Source organism: Drosophila gunungcola, unplaced genomic scaffold, assembly GCF_025200985.1.
Source record: "Drosophila gunungcola strain Sukarami unplaced genomic scaffold, Dgunungcola_SK_2 000001F, whole genome shotgun sequence".
Lineage (NCBI taxonomy): Eukaryota > Metazoa > Arthropoda > Insecta > Diptera > Drosophilidae > Drosophila > Drosophila gunungcola.
Window position 1 is genome coordinate 994,382 of NW_026453197.1, and position 17,802 is coordinate 1,012,183.

At 35.6% G+C, this 17,802-nt stretch overlaps 1 protein-coding gene across 1 annotated transcript; it reads right to left on the reverse strand.

Annotated features, from left to right (window-relative positions):
• Positions 1 to 280: 280 nt before the first annotated feature.
• Positions 281 to 15,354, reverse strand: LOC128261728 (estradiol 17-beta-dehydrogenase 11). The gene is made up of 8 exons (XM_052995557.1): positions 14,469 to 15,354; positions 5,290 to 5,443; positions 5,096 to 5,220; positions 2,257 to 2,367; positions 2,066 to 2,191; positions 1,881 to 2,002; positions 1,668 to 1,784; positions 281 to 653 (listed from the first exon to the last, which is right to left on the reverse strand). The coding sequence occupies exons 1-8, from the start codon at positions 14,694 to 14,696 to the stop codon at positions 422 to 424; spliced, it is 1,215 nt and encodes a 404-aa protein (XP_052851517.1). The 5' UTR covers positions 14,697 to 15,354; the 3' UTR covers positions 281 to 421.
• Between the last annotated feature and the right edge of the window lie 2,448 nt (positions 15,355 to 17,802).

A 17,802-nucleotide genomic window follows, 5' to 3' on the forward strand; every position in this document is an offset into this window, starting at 1 on the left:
AGTAGAAAAATAATGGCTTAAGACTTGGTTTATTTAAAAACAGGCTGTTAAAACTAAGTGATGACTACTGGCAAATCGGAAATGCAAAACAATACCTTAACATAAAAACGTACACTTAAGAGGCATTACAAAAATACAATTCGATTAATTAAGGCTAAACGCTTTCCCCTTCATACTACTTTAACTAAATGTAATATCACTAGATTTGTAGCTTAGATTTAGTAAATGTTTCTCCGCAGCGAAAAATGCCAAAAACACGAAATTCAATTACACATGCTCGTAACTCCACGCTCATAAAATGCACACAACGTTTGGAAAAAAAAATTATAATGTGGAAATAAGAACAGGAGTGGGTGGTGCGGTGTGAGGTGTGCGGTGTGCGGTGTGTGGTGTGGTGTGTTGTGTGGTGTGCTATGGGCGCTTAAAGGACACGCTCCCCCAGCGACGGTGTCCTTTGGATGAGCATCGAGGGTGGCTTCGCCGGCAGGGTAACGCTACTTAGCTCAGCATCCAGAGCGGCGATGTGGGCGGCCGACTTCGCGTTGTTCGAGCTGAGCGGTACGGGGGCGGCTATGGAGCTAGGCAGGCCGTGGGGCGAGGCATCGGGCACCAGGCGCTTCAGCAAACCACCCACACAGCCCCAGGGGAAGGTCCTGCGAAAATACAAAATGGAGATGGGGTAAGCAAAGGTGGGCCAAGCAAAGGTAAATATTATGCATTATTTAAGAGAAACACATTAAAGCGAGACCATTAGGCATGGTAATGGGGACCGAGGGGGTGCGATACGATTTTGGGTGAGGGGATTGACTACACTGAAATCAAAATCTTTCTCTTTAATAAGCAAATTCAATATTCTTTCAGTTTTTTTAAATAAAAAAAACTTCTTAGCATTATGAAATTGTTTTAAAAACAAATAATTCTATATGTTTTAAATCTTGATCATTTTTTGCTTAGCAGTTACCTAATATGAAAAATATATTTAAATTGAAATAATAAACATGTATCTTTTTTTTATAGTGTACATGCCTGAATGAATGGGCATTTCCCGCAAAGGTTTGCGTTTTATCATACTTTTTGACGGGGTGGATAAAGATGTGGTCACGCTTTTAGAAACGAAGATTTTCCACATTTTATTGGGAGTGCTACAAGCTGTACACATTAAAGTTTTATTGCAAATCTAGAACTTTTGAACTTTCCCCATGAGTCAGCAAAATTATAACTTTGAATAGATAAAGTTCTTTGACTTTAACTCATTTGATTTATTTTTAAAGGGATTGTTGATTTTATACTTTTGTAATTTTTTATAAGGAACTAATGGAAAGCTAGGCAACAAAAGTCCGTTAAAAAAAGATTAAATTATAATTTAAATAAATTTGTTTTACTGTTTTATAACCTTTTTTTTGTAATTTATACAATTACATTTAATAAAATAGATCCCATAATTAAATCAAAAGTAGCTGCAGCACCTGCAACCCTTTCACACATCCATACAAGATTAATTTCCCAGCTCGACAGCGAACACTACCATTAAATGAACTCAAATTAAAATATTCAAGTCAAGCATTTCCCATTAGGGGCTACAAGCCCCCTACAACCATTATGGCGCCTAATTAAGTGCGGCAAATTATCGTTATTAGGCTAGGGCGAAAGTCCATTTATTTGCTTACCACTTGAAGGAGAGGAGGATCTTCAGGAAGCCGGGAATGACGGCCAGTTTCTCGTTCTTCCTGATGGCTGAAATGACACGATCGGCCACATCGTTGGGATTCAGTGTGGGGACCCATCTGCAATCATTTACCAAGTCAAAAATGTCAGTTCTCGCTCAGGATTGGGATCGGGATCGGGAGAAGCACGTTTTATGGATGTCGGATAGCACTCACCTGGCATTCACGTCGTCGAACATGCCAGTGGCCTGAATGAAGAAGGGGCAGATGCAGGTGGTTCGGATGTTCGTATGTCCAAGGACTTCCAGCTCCAGCCTCAAAGCCTCATCAAAGCCAACCTGTAATTATCATCGATAAGTCAAGGAGGGGGAATCGCGAGGGTACGAATAAAGCAAACTCACCGCTGCGAATTTACTCGCACAGTAATCGACCAATTTGCTAATGCCCACATGGCCGGCCAGCGAGGCGATCGTGGCAATGTGTCCTCGATCATTCTCAATCATTTTGGGCAGAAACGCTTTTGTCGTCTGCAACATTGTAACACCGGCATTAGCATCCACATTCTGGCCGCAGAGTGGTTTTATCGACTTACCCAAAAGTGTGCCATGACATTCACATTGAACGACCGCTCGATAAGATGGTCAGGTGTGTCCAAAAGGTGCAAGCCCGATACAACGCCCGCATTGTTGATCAGCATGGTGATCTGCAATGTAACCGAAATGTTGCAACACTTTAGTAAAAAAAATATTTAATTATTCGGCGGGAGTGCAAAAAAGATTGCAGTGTCTCCAAGAAATTATACAAATTAAATCTAGTAGGGGAAAGGCAAATTGTAAAATAACCAGTGGTTGACCTAAATTAAAGAAAACTCAAAAATACAATAATTTAATGTTACTTAATAAATCGTAAATTGTTACTTAAACCAAAGTATTGAAAATACATTAAAATAAACATAAAAGTGTTTAATTACACAAAAGCAATTAAAAGCTCTACAAAAAAAAACAACAAAATGTAACACTCTTAGATTCCTAAAAGAAAACGTATTTTATTCAAAAGAATATATGTAAATTAAAAAAATCGTATCGTAATGGAAAATTGTTGTTGCTCAAAAACCACAGATTATTTTAAAATGCCAGTCAGACATTGCCAAAAATGTTGCTTGCAATTTGCATATTGCGTAACTTCTTGTGTGCCACTAACACCAAAATGCCATAATTTTGCTTATTCTCGACTTGTTTAAATATCTGGTAAAATGCTTTAAAGGCGTGGACTTGTCCAGGCCATTTGTTTTGGCATTTTTATAAGCTATTTGATGTACGACCTGCCTAGAAAACTTATTTTAAACTGTATTTTTACTGGTTTTATTTCCTTTTTTAAATTTAAACAAATTTTGTAAGAGTTTCTAGCAAAGTTTGCCTTGGATTTTTTGCGAGCTCCATAGATTTATTAGTTTTCCAAAAAGTGAAATCCTTCAAATGGCAGCCGACCATAAATGTCGAGCATGTCAAGGTCTAAATGCGAATAATGTAAGATGCTTGAAAAACTTAAATAACAACAGCTCGCTCGCTTTGTCCCCCTAAAACCTATCCGATTACAGACGGTGGTTAAATAAGTTAACAACAAGTGCACAACAATGATCCGATTTGAGGGCGAGTTCAAGTGCAATTGGTGTGTGGGGCAGGGGCAGGTCATACATTGCGTATGAGCGATTTCGAATTTGCCCCGCTGTAACCGGGCAAAAACATTTAACGAGGCGTGCATTAAGCAAAAACAACAGCGTCGAACCATTAAAACCAAACAACAACATCGCCAGGCCATTAAAAAATATTAAATGTAATATTTCAGAGGGCTTCGAGCAATAGTAAAACTGAAAAAAAAACAACAACAGAATTGGAACCAAAAAAAAAAAGGCAGCAAAAGCAACGCGTCATCTGCATAACGCATGACTTACTAAGCAGTTAAATTTTTGTCTTGTTTTGTTTTTTTGTGTGTAGCCACTGCTTTTCGTCTTTATTTTTGTGACTTTTAGGTTCAACGATGTTGCCGCTGTCATTGTATAACTCTTTCAAAATGATGGCTTTGTTTGTTTTCTCTCTTTTTTTCACCACTTTTTGTGTTGTGTTCTTGTTGCTTGCTTTTTTATGCTTGAATTTCCGACATAATTTTAACCACTCTTCCATCGTTTTTCAACTGAAGTTATAATTTCGGCAAATAATTTGGGGGTTTTGGGCAGCTCGGCAAACTTTGAAAATTGACCTAGCCATGCTTGAAAAATCATTTAATGATGGCATTAGATGCTTGTGGAGCATTTAACTTACTTTGTAAAAATGGTTAAGTTTGGAGGGTTGTTATGTAATTTAATAAACATTGAAAATTTTTAAGATGTTAAAGGTTCAATTTAATATACAATGTACTCTCTTTCCAAACTACAAAAAAATTGCTTGATTTACATTCATCAAGTTTTTTTGTTCATCTGAGTACTATCTAATTACTCTTCCTATAATTAACGTACTACCTCAACCTTGACTATTCACTTACTCATTAGCCAAGCTCATATATGTACAATGTGAACAAAGTTCTAATTGAAAGAATAGAAAAAAATACATGCGCCATAATTAGCAACAAAATTGATTTAAAAAGCATTGTGAAATTTCACAAAAGCTTAAACAAAAATGTAAGGATTAATTTGAATATCACTTGCATTGCTGCAGAGTGCCTGAAATCTGTCCCAGATTGTGATAAATGAGCAGATCGAATGCGAGGTGGCAACCAGTTTGCAGAAGACCGGATTGGACTTGGCTTCTGCCTTTTTTTCCAGCCGTTTGTGTAATGTGCAACAATTTCTCAAGGTTGCCGCAACGATGACGATGCGGTCATGCATACAAATTTTTTTCTCTCCGCCCTGGCTTCGCTTTAAATTTATGACATGAATATGCATAAATGTGTTGCAACGGGGTGTGGCAGCCACTGCAGCAAGTCTTGGATGGTGCCGGCTTACATGTGTTCCGCGCTCCTAAGACGACGTTGGGTTCTGGCCAGCATAAAGGCCATTAAACGCCCCTCAACAAACAATTATATGACGACTAGTCTGATGCCACATTAGGCGCTCGACTGTAAACAGCAATTACTGGACTTTTATGCTTCAATTCCCGCACGCACTTTTCTATAGTATTTCCCCCCTGAATTGAGGAACACTGAAAAGTATTGGATATTTGATATGTCACAAAAAACAAATTCGTTTTCCTTTGATCGCATGGGAATTGATTTCATACTGTTTTTTTAGGATCCCTATTCTTTTGAATTCCTAATTATTTTTCAAATACCTAAATACAATTTTCTTAGAAAAATATCAAAACATAAAATGAAATTGCCATAAGTTATACAAACCAACTAAAGCATTAAGCTAAAATTAATATTTGCTGTGTACTTACATCTCCGACTTCTTCCCTGATTATATCGGCCGCCTTGTAGACCTCTTCCTTTTTCGATATATCCACCACATAGCCCTTGCAATAGCCGCCCGCTTCCTCGACGATTTCGACGGTTTCCGCAATACCTGCAAGCAATGGTTTATAACATAATTATTTGATATCCCTCTAGATAGTCGAGTAATTCGGGAACTTACCCTTCTTGTTTATATCCCAGATAATGACCTTGGTTCCCATCTTTCCCAGTCTCTCGGCCAGCAGGCGACCCAGTCCATTGCCACCACCTGTGATCAATGCAATGTCTGTGTTGAGCTCCTTTTCGGGATAGCCGAAGGCGATGTAGTAAAGATCCTGGAAGCGAAAAAAAATGGAATTTAATTAGAGGTTGGCTATAATTACTTTCAACGCAGAGTTAATTAAATATCCATTTGGCAAGGGCTTTGTTTACTATTTATGTCAGATGTGGTTCATTGAATTTTTTCTACTGCGTGAGAGCAATTTTTAATTGAACGATATTTTAACCTTCTTATTTCAAGTACAATTTTTCAATATAAAGTTTAATCAATTTAATGTACAATCAGGCGAACTATATATTGACTTCAAATAAAATGTGCTTGAGTTTTATTATAGTTTAACTCTTAGGCGTCTTTACACATTCTAATTTCTTATTTTTATTTTGAAAATTGAGATCAGATTTGATTGATTGATCAAACAGCTCAAAATCAGATTTTTAAAACTATTTTATAAATATTTATTTATTTATATTTGTAAGTTATGTATTCTTTAAATAATATAAATTAACATAACATAAAAAATTCTTAGAAAACAAGTTTTATCTAGCCCAATCACATAAACAACTCTTGAATATTCTGTAAAACATGCTAATTAGCGAATTCCCATTCAGCAAAAATAAAACCATAAAATTTCTATCTTTCTCCATATGCTACGCTATGCAAATGAGTTCGTTGCTCAAGTCTTTTGTTTCTCGTCTCATTCATTTCCTATATGCACAGCAAAACTGATCCCAGTCACGCGTATGCAAATAGAGACAAATTCAAAGTTTACACAATACTCAAAAAGGAAGTCCAAACAAAGTGTAAAATTGTAAACAACTTTTGCCACTTGCCATCTGCGTGTTAATAGACCTCAATTTGCCGCCTTGAACAAAAACTATTGAGGGCGGCGGTGGGCGAGTCGAGTAGTTCACCGCAATTAATTGATACATGTAGGCAGACGAAAATTTGCAAAAAGTTTTTCTGCCCCGTTTAGTGTCAATAAGCTGTCAAAATTTATGACCATCGCGCCTCCCTTGCGGCCCGCAAAAAAAAATAAGTGCGCGAAAGGGAAAGGCGAAACAAAAGACTGAGGCGGCGAACTTAATATTTAACATGTTGCACAGTAGCACTTTCTGCGTTGCACGCGGGGGCATCCCATAAATTTTCATGCCACACGCGAACTTGCTGCCAGACATTTCGCCCCATCCGCTTAGGGCACCTGGTCCCCTGGGTTGGGCTTTGCACCTGAGCCTGAACCGGGGTTTCAGCCAGGTCCGGCAAGCGTGTCCAATTATTTTGACATTAACAATGAATGTGTCGCAACTTTGTCGTTTTATACTCTCAAAGAGGGTGGTATTAATGTTGTTTGTTTACTGCCATATATTAAAACACCAAATATAAGAACATATAATACTTAGGTTTCTTGTAAAAGTTTAACTTTATCTCACAGTGAAAAGTAGAATTCGTATGTCACTTTTATAGACAATTATTTTTCAAATGTGTATATAACACTTTTAAATTGGTTTTGATCTGAACTAAAATTTTAAAACTAATAAATGTAATTTCAAAAATAATATTTAAGCAATATATTTTTTGAAAATATTGCCAGAGTACATTGCCATCGGTGCCCTTTTTAAAAACACTATCCCGTCATTTCTTTTTCGCAAACGTTTTCCTGTCTCTCCGAAAAAATTGTATCATAAATTATACAAAATTAATCAAAGGAAACTTGTTACCGGTGTCTTGGGCCGGTTGATGTTGCTGACAACAATGATGATGAGTTGCTTTTGGCCCTTTTGTTTCCATGCTGTTGCTGCCAGCTCGTTGACAGACATTTTGTCACATAATTTAACATGCAATGTGCTCTTTTCTCAGCTCAACTCAAATAACAAGGACAGGAAGCGCGCAATTATAATTTATACATAATACGATAATCATCATAATAAGAGCAGCGATTTCTTTTCATGCTAAGGCATGACATAAAAGGCATAAATATGCAAATTGAAATCGAATTGAGGGGCTTAGAATGAAAGAGAAAGATTTGCCGCGAGATCACGGAAATATTTCAAGACAAATGTAAATTTTGCAGACAAGTTTAAGACTTTAGCCATATCATTTAAGAATTTTGTTGTCTGGTTGAAATGTTTCCCCTAGCTAAAACATGCCGAGTCAGCATCAAATTCATTCAGCTGGGTTTATTGGTCTCATGGCATTAGTCGCTTTTTTGTCGTCTGTCCTCCGATTTTCTGGTGATTGTCAAGGTCCAATGCTTTGACCTTTGTAAGACACGGAAGGCCTCCAAATCGGATCGATCTTGGATGCACTGATTTTGATTTGATTGACTAGCGTTAGGCGATTGGAAAATTTTCAAAAGGTCTTAGCCATTTGAAAAAGATTAATCGTTAATTTATTTTGTAATGGAAATTTGTCCATGATAGGGCGAGAAATCGAAGTTAATTATGGATACATTTCATAATTACATAGCAGCTTACAAGAGTGGAAAAACACTTGAAGGCTATATTTTAGGTTTCCATGTTTTTATTTCGAATTTACATACGGTTTTACAGTTTCCAGGGCCGCAAAAATGGAATTTTTCTTCTTATGTGTAGTATCTCCGGTATTTTTAATCAAAACGGAATACATTTAGTTTTGAACATTATTTTTTAATCATATAAGCAGTTGACATCTTTACTTCTACATGAATACACATTTACCTATAACAACCGAGCCAACATCCCTAGCATTAGCACACAAATCTCAAGTAATAATTGACCTGGGTTGCACAAGTGACCGAATGCTTAGCTCATTAGAGCTGTTTAAACATTAATTAACACGAATCTTCCACCTTCATTAGCCTCGTTAAATAGCCAATATGTGTGGAATTCTCAAGTCTCTGGAGATTGCGAAAACCTTGCATAACTTATGAAAAGCAAATGCCAAATGGCTGATCTCTGGATGTCAGGCACCTCTCGCGCTCATACTTCTAAGGCGTTAGGCCGGCTGGGTTGTTTCCATTCCCGCCATCATCATCATCATCATCAGTGGTAGCTCTGCTCTTAGCCAGTAATCAAATGTTTGCAGACAAAAGGCAGTGAACAAACTTGTTTCTCTGAGAGAGCTCAGTTCCAAGATAATTGCGAAAATATCAACAAGCCGAAGTCGCCACCGCTTGGTTAACATGGTTAAGGCGGTTAGCGTGGTTCTAGAGCCGGCCGAAAGTGAAACCGAATACCACAAACTGGCGGCTTGTTGCCCAACCCCAAAAAGCTTGAGCACACACTTGCACCTGCTGTCGGCCAAATTGGCTCCAATTTTGGCCACTTTTTGCGAGTCGAGTCGAAAATACACAGTGGCTTTGAGTGCATTTTGTGCGCGAGTGAGTCAAAAACAAAAGACTTAAGGCACGAACTTGCCACAAAACATTGTAAACGCCGGTGTTGCAATCCTGCCAATGCACAAACACTTGGCAGACGTCGAGTGCCAGTCCGCCTCCCGTCTTCATACCGCGCCCCGCCCCTTGGCCGCCCCTCTGAATGACCTTCTTTGCCGAATCGCTTTGAAACTAGACACAGACACCGACAGTTGCAATAAAAACGAAAAAGCTAAAGAAACCACATTAAATGCATTCGTTTCTTTTTATATACCCTTTTGAATAAATAAATGCTTATTTTTAAAACTTTACTTATATATTTTCATTTATTATTCAGCTATGTTCCCTTGAAATAAGGCATTTTTTGCTATTTTATACTGTTTTATTTTTTGTAAGTAAAATTTAAAAAATCTTTAAAATTATTAGCAAATCATTTAAAAATAAATATCTAATTTTTGTTCATTTTTAAAGCTCTTTTTTTTCTATTTTACACACTTAACGTATGTTTTATATTAACAATAAATAAACGTTGTTTTCAATATATATTTCTATTTAAAAGCGTAAGTTAATAATTTTGTTATTACGCTATGGTCTTGCAGCATAATATTTCCTAGTATTTTTCATGGTCTTTCAGCATATTTTATAGTATTTTTAAATCACTTTTTTCTTATTTTACCTATTTAACGTATATTTTACGCTGTTTTCAATATATATTTTATTAAAAAGCGTAAGTTAATAATTTTATTTTTACTTTATACTGTTCTATTATTTTTAAAGCTCTTTTTCTATTTTACATACTAAACGTATGTTTTATATTAACAATAACTTAACGTTGTTTTCAATATATATTTCTATTTAAAAGCGTAAGTTAATAATTTTATTATTTCGCTATGGTCTTGCAGCATAACATTTCCTAGAATTTTTCAATCACTTTTTTCCTATTTTACGTATTTATCGTATATTTTATATTAATCTAAATTTTACGTTGTTTTCAATATATATTTTTATTTAAAAGCGTAAGCTAATTATTTTATTTTTACTTTATGGGCCTGCAGCATAATACTTTCTAGTTCCCGTTAATTGAATCTTTATACCATTAGTAAGAGTGCAGAGGCATCACAAAATATAATAATAAACCTGAAATTAAACTAGCCGACAACAAATGCAGCAAACTGCAGCGCGGTGCATTGCATTTAAATGGAGTCTCTGCTCCCCTCCCCTTATACACTTGAAAGTTTGAAGCTGCCTGGCCAATTGGCCAATGATTTTGCACTTTAAGTTTTGTTTGCTCATGTCTGCCTTCACTTCGCAGTTTTGCTTTTTTGTGCTTTTTGCTGATTTTTATGGCAGGCGGGTGGTCGCTGTCATCGGTTGCCGCGGTAGCGGCCTTCATGGGCAATTTTCATTTATAGATTTTAAAGAAATTAGCATCACAATAAAGTTTCTTAGCTGGGTATTTGCTTCAGAAACACGCGCTCATAAATCGCACAATCGTGTTCTATGCGATCTCGACTACTGCAACTTGTGAATTGAGTGACTCGAGTGGTAATTTGTCTGCCCGGGCGGATATTTGCCAAGCCAAACTCAGCTGCAACGGATATGTCGAGTGATTAGCTTGAAGTACATTTATTCAAAGACAGAGAAACTTGCCCGTGTCATTAATAGTGCTGTGGTATTTTTGGTAGCATTGAGTTTATTTGCAAATTAAGCAATGCATTGGAAATACGTTAGGTTTAGTTGCAAAAAAATCGATAGTCTAATAAACAAAAAATTTATCAAGTAATGTATCAAGCAATAACAAAGAATCAGCTACTGTATATACAATTTGATTTCAATAATTATTATTATTCCTAAGAAAACTAAAAACGTTCCTTGATTGCGTTTCTATGCTTATAAAATTTTTGCCAATGATTTAGAACACGAACTTTGTTCTTCACTAATATATGTATGATCAGACCGTTTTAGACACGCTTTACCTAAAACTACGCTAGACTTATATTTATAATATAATAAATTTAAAACGATAATTCATTTTCTGAAAAGCTATAATTTATTGTCTGGCTAAATATAATTGCACTGTCTTTTTTGACAGAGCTTTAAACTCAAGAATATAACCTTTTGTTTAAGACTAGACAATTGTTAGTTACGTTGTTTTAAAACCATACTTTTGAGCTCAAGACATTTTCGAAATATAATTAGCTTCCTCAAATTTTAAGCGGTAGTGCGCTAGCACACATTGTGTGTGTTTCTTTGCACGATGTGGCAGTCAGACAGTATTTTTTTCCCGTCTTGTATGTATGTATATATATTATATGGCCATTGACGGGCACACCCGCCCCGTAACCCATTTTTCAGTTTCACACACACACTGCCAGCCGTAAATCAGTCGAAAGCACAAGGCCGCATGCGGGCTATGAACCTGCAACCAGCTCGGTCTCTAAGCCAACAAAACGGCTTACGGCTTACGGCTTACAGCTTACAAAGAGGTTAGCTAAGGCTGCCCATCCAGTAGTAAGATATTGTATTGTATTTAGCTATTTGCCTTTCGGGGCGGCCGCAAACACTTTCAATTTCAATTGCGTTTGCAACGCACAAACAAAAGCCAACCGAATGCCCGCGAAATTGCGGTGTCTGTTGTTGTTACCACAATTACTATACGATGTGTGTGAGTGTGGGACTTGCGACTAGCTAATAAAAACAGGCTCTCCAAGTGGCCAGCACCACCACCACAAAGCCGGCAAAATGCAAAAGTTGAACTAGGTCAACAAGCCAAACGCAGCCGCGCAGTTGACAGCGACTTCAGCGGCGACCAGTAACTCTGCTGAATTGGCTCATTACATGCCCCAGGCACACTAAGAAACTTGGCTCGAAATGCTGATACATTTTTAAATTCTTGTTGAAGAAATCTTAAGAAAAAAAGTTATTTTATATAGAATTAAGAATTTTAATATCATTTTAGAATAGCTTAAACAGCATAAAGATTATTAATTTAAGCCTTGATTTAGCTAGTAACATTGGAAAAATAAAATAACTTTTCTTAAGTTTAATTTTTTGTTAAGCTAGATAATTTCATTCCCGGAAAATTATAATTTAAAATTTCTTTGCTTTATTATCTAACGTTTTAAGGCAGGTGAAGTAGGCTTTCCGTTAGAAAGCATTCTTTGAAAAAAAGAACTTAATTAAGATATTAAACTATAGTCAAAATAATTGTCTAATAATTTTTTTAATATTATTCTACAAGTAATATAATTGTACAATATGCCCTAAGAAAAATTGCTTGATTTGCTCGGTAAAAAAATATAATTTTTAAAACTTCTGATAAATGTCTCTCAGTGTAACAAAGTCCACATAGCTTCCCTCCATAATGTCCAACTTAAAGTCAAGAAAACTTCTTGGTACAATTATTTTTTAAAAATAATTTAAGACCTTCTAATAAAAGTCTCTCAGTGTAAACAAAGTCCACATAGCTCGCCTCCATAATGTCCAGCTTGTAGGTGGAACTTTCAGCTCAAGTTTGTTGCCCAAGTCTTTTGTTAAATGCATGCCAGCAATGTATTGACATAAATCGGGCTAATAATACTCTATGGGTTATCCGCCCGATTGTTAATTCAATCACAACAATCAGCGGACGATTTGCACATCTGGCATCTATCATCTATCATCGATAGCCAGTCAAGCGGTTAACGTTTAGAATCATCATTTAAGCGTTTACAAAACCCGTGAATTTACATGCAAATTCAGTTGTCTTTCTGAGTGGCTGGTTTTGCATTTGGCATGCAAATGTCAATAGTTTTTCCAGACGTCTCTTTTTTTATGGCCCTCTCCCATGCGGCTCCGTGCATAATGATGCCACCGCAGCTGACGAATACCGATGGATCTGGCTATCATGCCACACATATTTCACGATCACAGCTCACTATCCCTTGGCTACAAAAGGTTTTGGTGTTTTGTTTATTTTTTGCGGTAAGGTGAAAATATAATTACCACAAAACGAGTCTTACGCAATAAAATTGAAATTGCTTTTATTGCCTTTTATTTTTGGTTATTTAAAAACCACTTAGCGTGTCAGAGTGTCAGTTTGAACTCGATACGGGTCTGCGCCTAATTTTTAAATTTTAAAATCTTTGAAGCATACGAGCAATTCACTAGCTTGTAATCATTTTCATTCTGGATGTTTGCAATCTCATTCAACTGTGTACAGACAATTAATTAGGCATGTGACCAACAGTCACTTAAGCACTTATTTGCATTTTGAATTGAGATTGATGACTAGTTTTTTATTAATTATAATTACTGGTAATGCTAATGGATTGTTAGCTCTTTGGGCCGTTTGTTTTCAGCTTGGCGTAAATTTATTGCCATTTTTTTTCTAAACCACTCTTATAATTTAATACATTTATTTTGAGCTTTAAAGGTGTTTGTTAATTTATGTCGGTGAATTAACTATATTTTTGAAGTCATATTAAAACAATAAATTTTGTTTTATGTTTTTTTGCGATAGAAAATATATTTTTAATTAATGTTTTACCTAACAAAAAAAATATTTTGTTTAAAAAATATATATTTATATATTGATCTGCGTTTGCTTGCATATATTCGTATTTCGTATCGTTAATTTGAGCTAGTTTGTGGAATCAATAAATGTATGAATTTATGAAGCGTGTTAACTCAATTTCCAACTGGTTCCAACAATCCTTTCCCTCCCCTGATTGCATCTCAAAAGCCAAATTCGTAAGTCAAAATAAATTATCGTTCACAGGCTGGTTTACATCATCTCGAGCAGTCCCTAACTCGCCTTGCCCCTCCCCTGTGTCTGAAGATACGATCTTTAAACTTGTCTCCGCTGGATCTTAATGCCTTAAATCTCTTTCACGGTTCCAATTAAACGCCACACGTGCTGCCATTGGCAATGCCCATTACCTTTGGCCATATATCACATCCTTTCCGCTGCTAATTAAATAAGTTAATCGCTGTCGTTCATTATATTTTTTGCCAGCCATGCGATCGCCGGACTTGAAATTCTCGGTGCGATTCTCTACGACAACATTGACACATTTCGTCGAGAGCCGAAGGTAAAATGCGTTAACTAAATCACACAATGTTGCTAATCAACCAAAGTCAAAGCGAAGGTAAATTATTCTTTCGAGCGGAGGAAGCAAATGTGATTTCAACAATCGTTTAACCATTTTTATTAATCTGTTGTAAACAAAAGTGAGAAGGTCTTTGCCAGAGGGCTGTTAGAGATACAATAAAGTCTTTTATTTGTTCGCTCACAAATAAGGAACCTTTTGTTTATGAGTGTTTTTGTTTTGTTGATAATTAAAGCTGAAGCTAATTTTGACTGACTTTAATTAAATTACAACAATAAGAAGTTTACTGGCTACTTTTTATGGTTATCTTTCAACGAATCTTTAATAATTTGATGGCTAGTGGGTTTTGACTTGTCTTAAATTTAAACAAAAATACCTTAATAAAACTTTAAATGTAGGTATTTAATATAAATATAAAAAAAACTAGTTTTGTCATTCTAGTATCTTTCACAATACACCTCCTTACAAAAATGTCCAACATTTTCTTAACTTTGAAATTTTAACCTTAAATAATTAATAACTATTTTGTGTTATGACCATAGTCACTATATTATAACCATTCAATTAGGTACATATATTTAAAATATTGCTGTTGTTTTTACAAAACTCATTTAGGGATTTTTCATATCATTACAACTCACCTGCAGGATGTATCCAATGCAGCAGATGATGAACCAGGCCACGTCCGCAAAGGCATCCCAGCTATTCCACAGGACTTGGCGCCAGCCATCGGCAGCAGGGGCAGGAGCTGGAGCAACTGCCTCCTCGTGATGATGGACCACTCCATTACCATTGGTCTGGGCGTGTCCATTGGCCAGAATCTGCTCGTCCTCGGCGGTAATGTTGTTATTGTTAATGTTCTTCACCATTTTTGCACAGACTGGAAACTGAATTGGCTCGATTTAATTGAATCTGTTTAGTTTTGTATAGCTCAATCACACTTTCCTAAGACACAAGTTTTATCAATTTAATTGGCTTTGTTTTATGTAATTTTTTTTCGGAGTTTTTTCCGTTAATTTAAATGCAAACGAAACACAACCGCAAGCAACTGACGCGATATTAATTTCGGTTTTTGTTTCAAGTTAGTTTCGTGAGTGATTTGGGTTTTTGTGTTTTCGTGTTTTGTATATAGTTTGGATCTTGGGGGCTTTTGTCTGATTGTTGTCGGACTTTTCCGCACTGCACGTCCGCTCTCGTGAGCGTAGCAAACGAATTTGAACGTTGTGGGCTCCAAAGGAATGAATTTCGACTTCTTATTTTGGCGCGCTATTGGATATCGCCGACGTCGACGTCGCTGTTGGCGTCGACTGCGCTGTTTACCGCTCGCCGCTCGGCCGAAGCTACGCTTGTGACGTCATCGAGCTTCAGCCGCAGCTTCGGCTTGGATTTTTGTATTTTTTTTTTATTATTTTTGTTTTGCTCGTTGCTCGTTCTTATATTGCTTTGGGCTGCGCTTCGCTTTAGGCTATTTATCCCGTTGTTTTTTTGTTTTTTGGTTTGTGTAATTGTTTAAAGTTAATTGAGATTTATGCTTGCATATTTTTTTTATAAATTTATCACCAGATGCATTAGAAGGACGGCGTGAACATGACTTATTAGCGTTATGAATTGTAAAAATTATTTACTGCTGGCTTGGGTGGCTCACTCGTTAATTATTTCGTTAAAAAATTTGGGATGAGTGAACGCAATCACAGGTTTAGTCACTTATTCATAAAACAATCACATAAAAGGAAAAATATGTAGGGAGAGTTCAAAGTGCATCAAAACTTTTAATGAACACATTTTTTCAGACAATTTTGTTTATATTGCTTCTTTCTTAATTGGGCTGTATTCTAAGCAACAGATTGAGATTTATGCTGCTTTTTGTATAAGCTTACTTCTTGAAATAAAAGAACAGTGTGAACATGACTTATTTGCGCTATGAAAGATTTAAAGGTTATGACACCTCGAATAATGCTTTTTTCTTTGTCTCTTTTATTACAGATGTAAGTTGACTGAACGCCCTTTAACCGCTCAAAAGATAAAAAGTCTTTTTGTCTCTTACTTATTTTACACTTGATTTACTTACTCAAAGGTACATATGAAGGTGTATTAAAAATGTACACTTATTAATTATTCGAAATTCTAAAAGAAAGTTTTAAAGAAAGGCCAACTGATCAAAGGTACACCAAAATGTCTTTGTCGTAACCTTATGTTTAAATTACCAACAAATAACCTTATTATTTTTTAAAAATATCATTTATAATTACTTCCAAAAAAGGAAAGACAGAAAAATAGTTTATTTTACATTAATTATTTACTTGATGAGCATAAAAAGAAAAGTGAATTAACGCAGTAAATCATCATTATAATAAAAATCGCCCTTAACTTCTGAATACTACTGTCCACTTTCCCCTCAAATCCCCATCAGATTATTTTATTTGTGAATCAGATGAAAGTCGGATGAACGTAAATTTGGTTAAATGCAATGTTGGTCAACTTGTATCCTCTTTACTGGTTGTCAACATCACAATGCACTTTGTACTCTCTTTCCTTCTCGTTCCTCTTTCACACAGACACACACAAACACACCCAGCCATTAATTTGGACTTGATTGTTTTTTTTTTTCGATGTTTTCGCATTTAAAACTGGTTATGCTAATCGATTGAAATAATATTTGGCCGGCAATTCTTAACGATTTCGTCACATCTTCAGATTGCATAATAAGCAAATTTTAGTTATTTGACTTGATATCGTTTGTTTTGTATTTGTGCGTTTTTTAGTTTTTAATTTGCATTTTTAACACGAAGTTTTGCGGGTCAAAAAACTGATAAAAATGTTTAAGGCCATATGTGGAGCACATGTTATGCACAAAAACAAAATAATTTCGCCATAATTTATTTCACTTTCTATTATCTTTAAAAATCTATTTGTCTGCAATTGTTTCACCTCCGCTTTATTTCACACAAATATATACATATATGTATATTATTATTTCGGTATTTTATATAGCGGCTTTCGGGTTAGCCGGCGTTTACTTAATCGATTAATTACCAAAATATGCAAATTGATTTACTGGGATCTTCGAGCATTCTTTTTGTGTCTGGTTCGTTTTATTTTTATGGTTATTTATATTTTTCGACTGCTTTTTGCTTCAGCTTCGTTTCCCATTTCGTGTCTCTTTTGACATTTGTGACGCAGGCGCAGTGAGAGAAAAAATTGGGGATAAAGGGGGATGGATGACAGGAGCAAAAAAGGCGGCATACCCAGCTGTTCCTGTTGATTTTACAGTTTTCAGTGGTTGTTTTGCCGAGAGAGAAATTGTCGGAGATTTAGAGAGTGACAGTCGAGAGTTGCTCACAGCTGTTGACCAGAGTTACCCAATATTACCAATTAAAAAGTTATTATTTACCGTTATAAATCAATTTATTTTAATTATGGTTAATAAGACAATAAAAATTCAATTTTTTTTAATATGGTAATAAGACAATAAAAAATTCAATTTAAAACTATACAATATTTACATGAGATAGATTCAATAAAATTAATTTAATCTTATACCACAAAATAAATATAAACTCTTGTTGTAATTAAATTTAACAACTATTACATTATTACATATTTAAAACCACCACCTCAAAGGTGATTCTTTCAAAATTGCCATTATTTTAATAAAAAGTAATCTATCAAAATACGAAAGCACAATAACAATATGGAAAAATTGTATCAATTCAAGATTTACTGCTTCACTGGAAAAATAATTGTCCTCCTTTTTCAAACGTTTCGCCACAATTTATCGTTCGCCAATTTCCGCAATAATTAAACGCAAAACAACCAAATTCTATATGTTCTATGCAATCAAAAGCGAACAGATCTCGGCACATGTTGAAAAGTAGCTATTTCCTTTCGCGAGAATTTAACCTCGTGCCCTGTTGACCGATCGCCAAAAATAAGCTGAACTCTGGCCGAATGAATCCAAGCCCGAAAACACGGAGA

Coding starts and splice junctions, on each gene's coding strand:
- LOC128261728 (XM_052995557.1), bottom strand. CDS start 14,696: ATGGTGAAGAACATTAACAATAACAACATTACCGCCGAGGACGAGCAG. Junction 5,221..5,289: donor CTGGGATATAAACAAGAAGG/GTAAGTTCCCGA, acceptor CATTGCTTGCAG/GTATTGCGGAAACCGTCGAA. Junction 654..1,667: donor ATCCTCCTCTCCTTCAAGTG/GTAAGCAAATAA, acceptor GTATTTTCGCAG/GACCTTCCCCTGGGGCTGTG.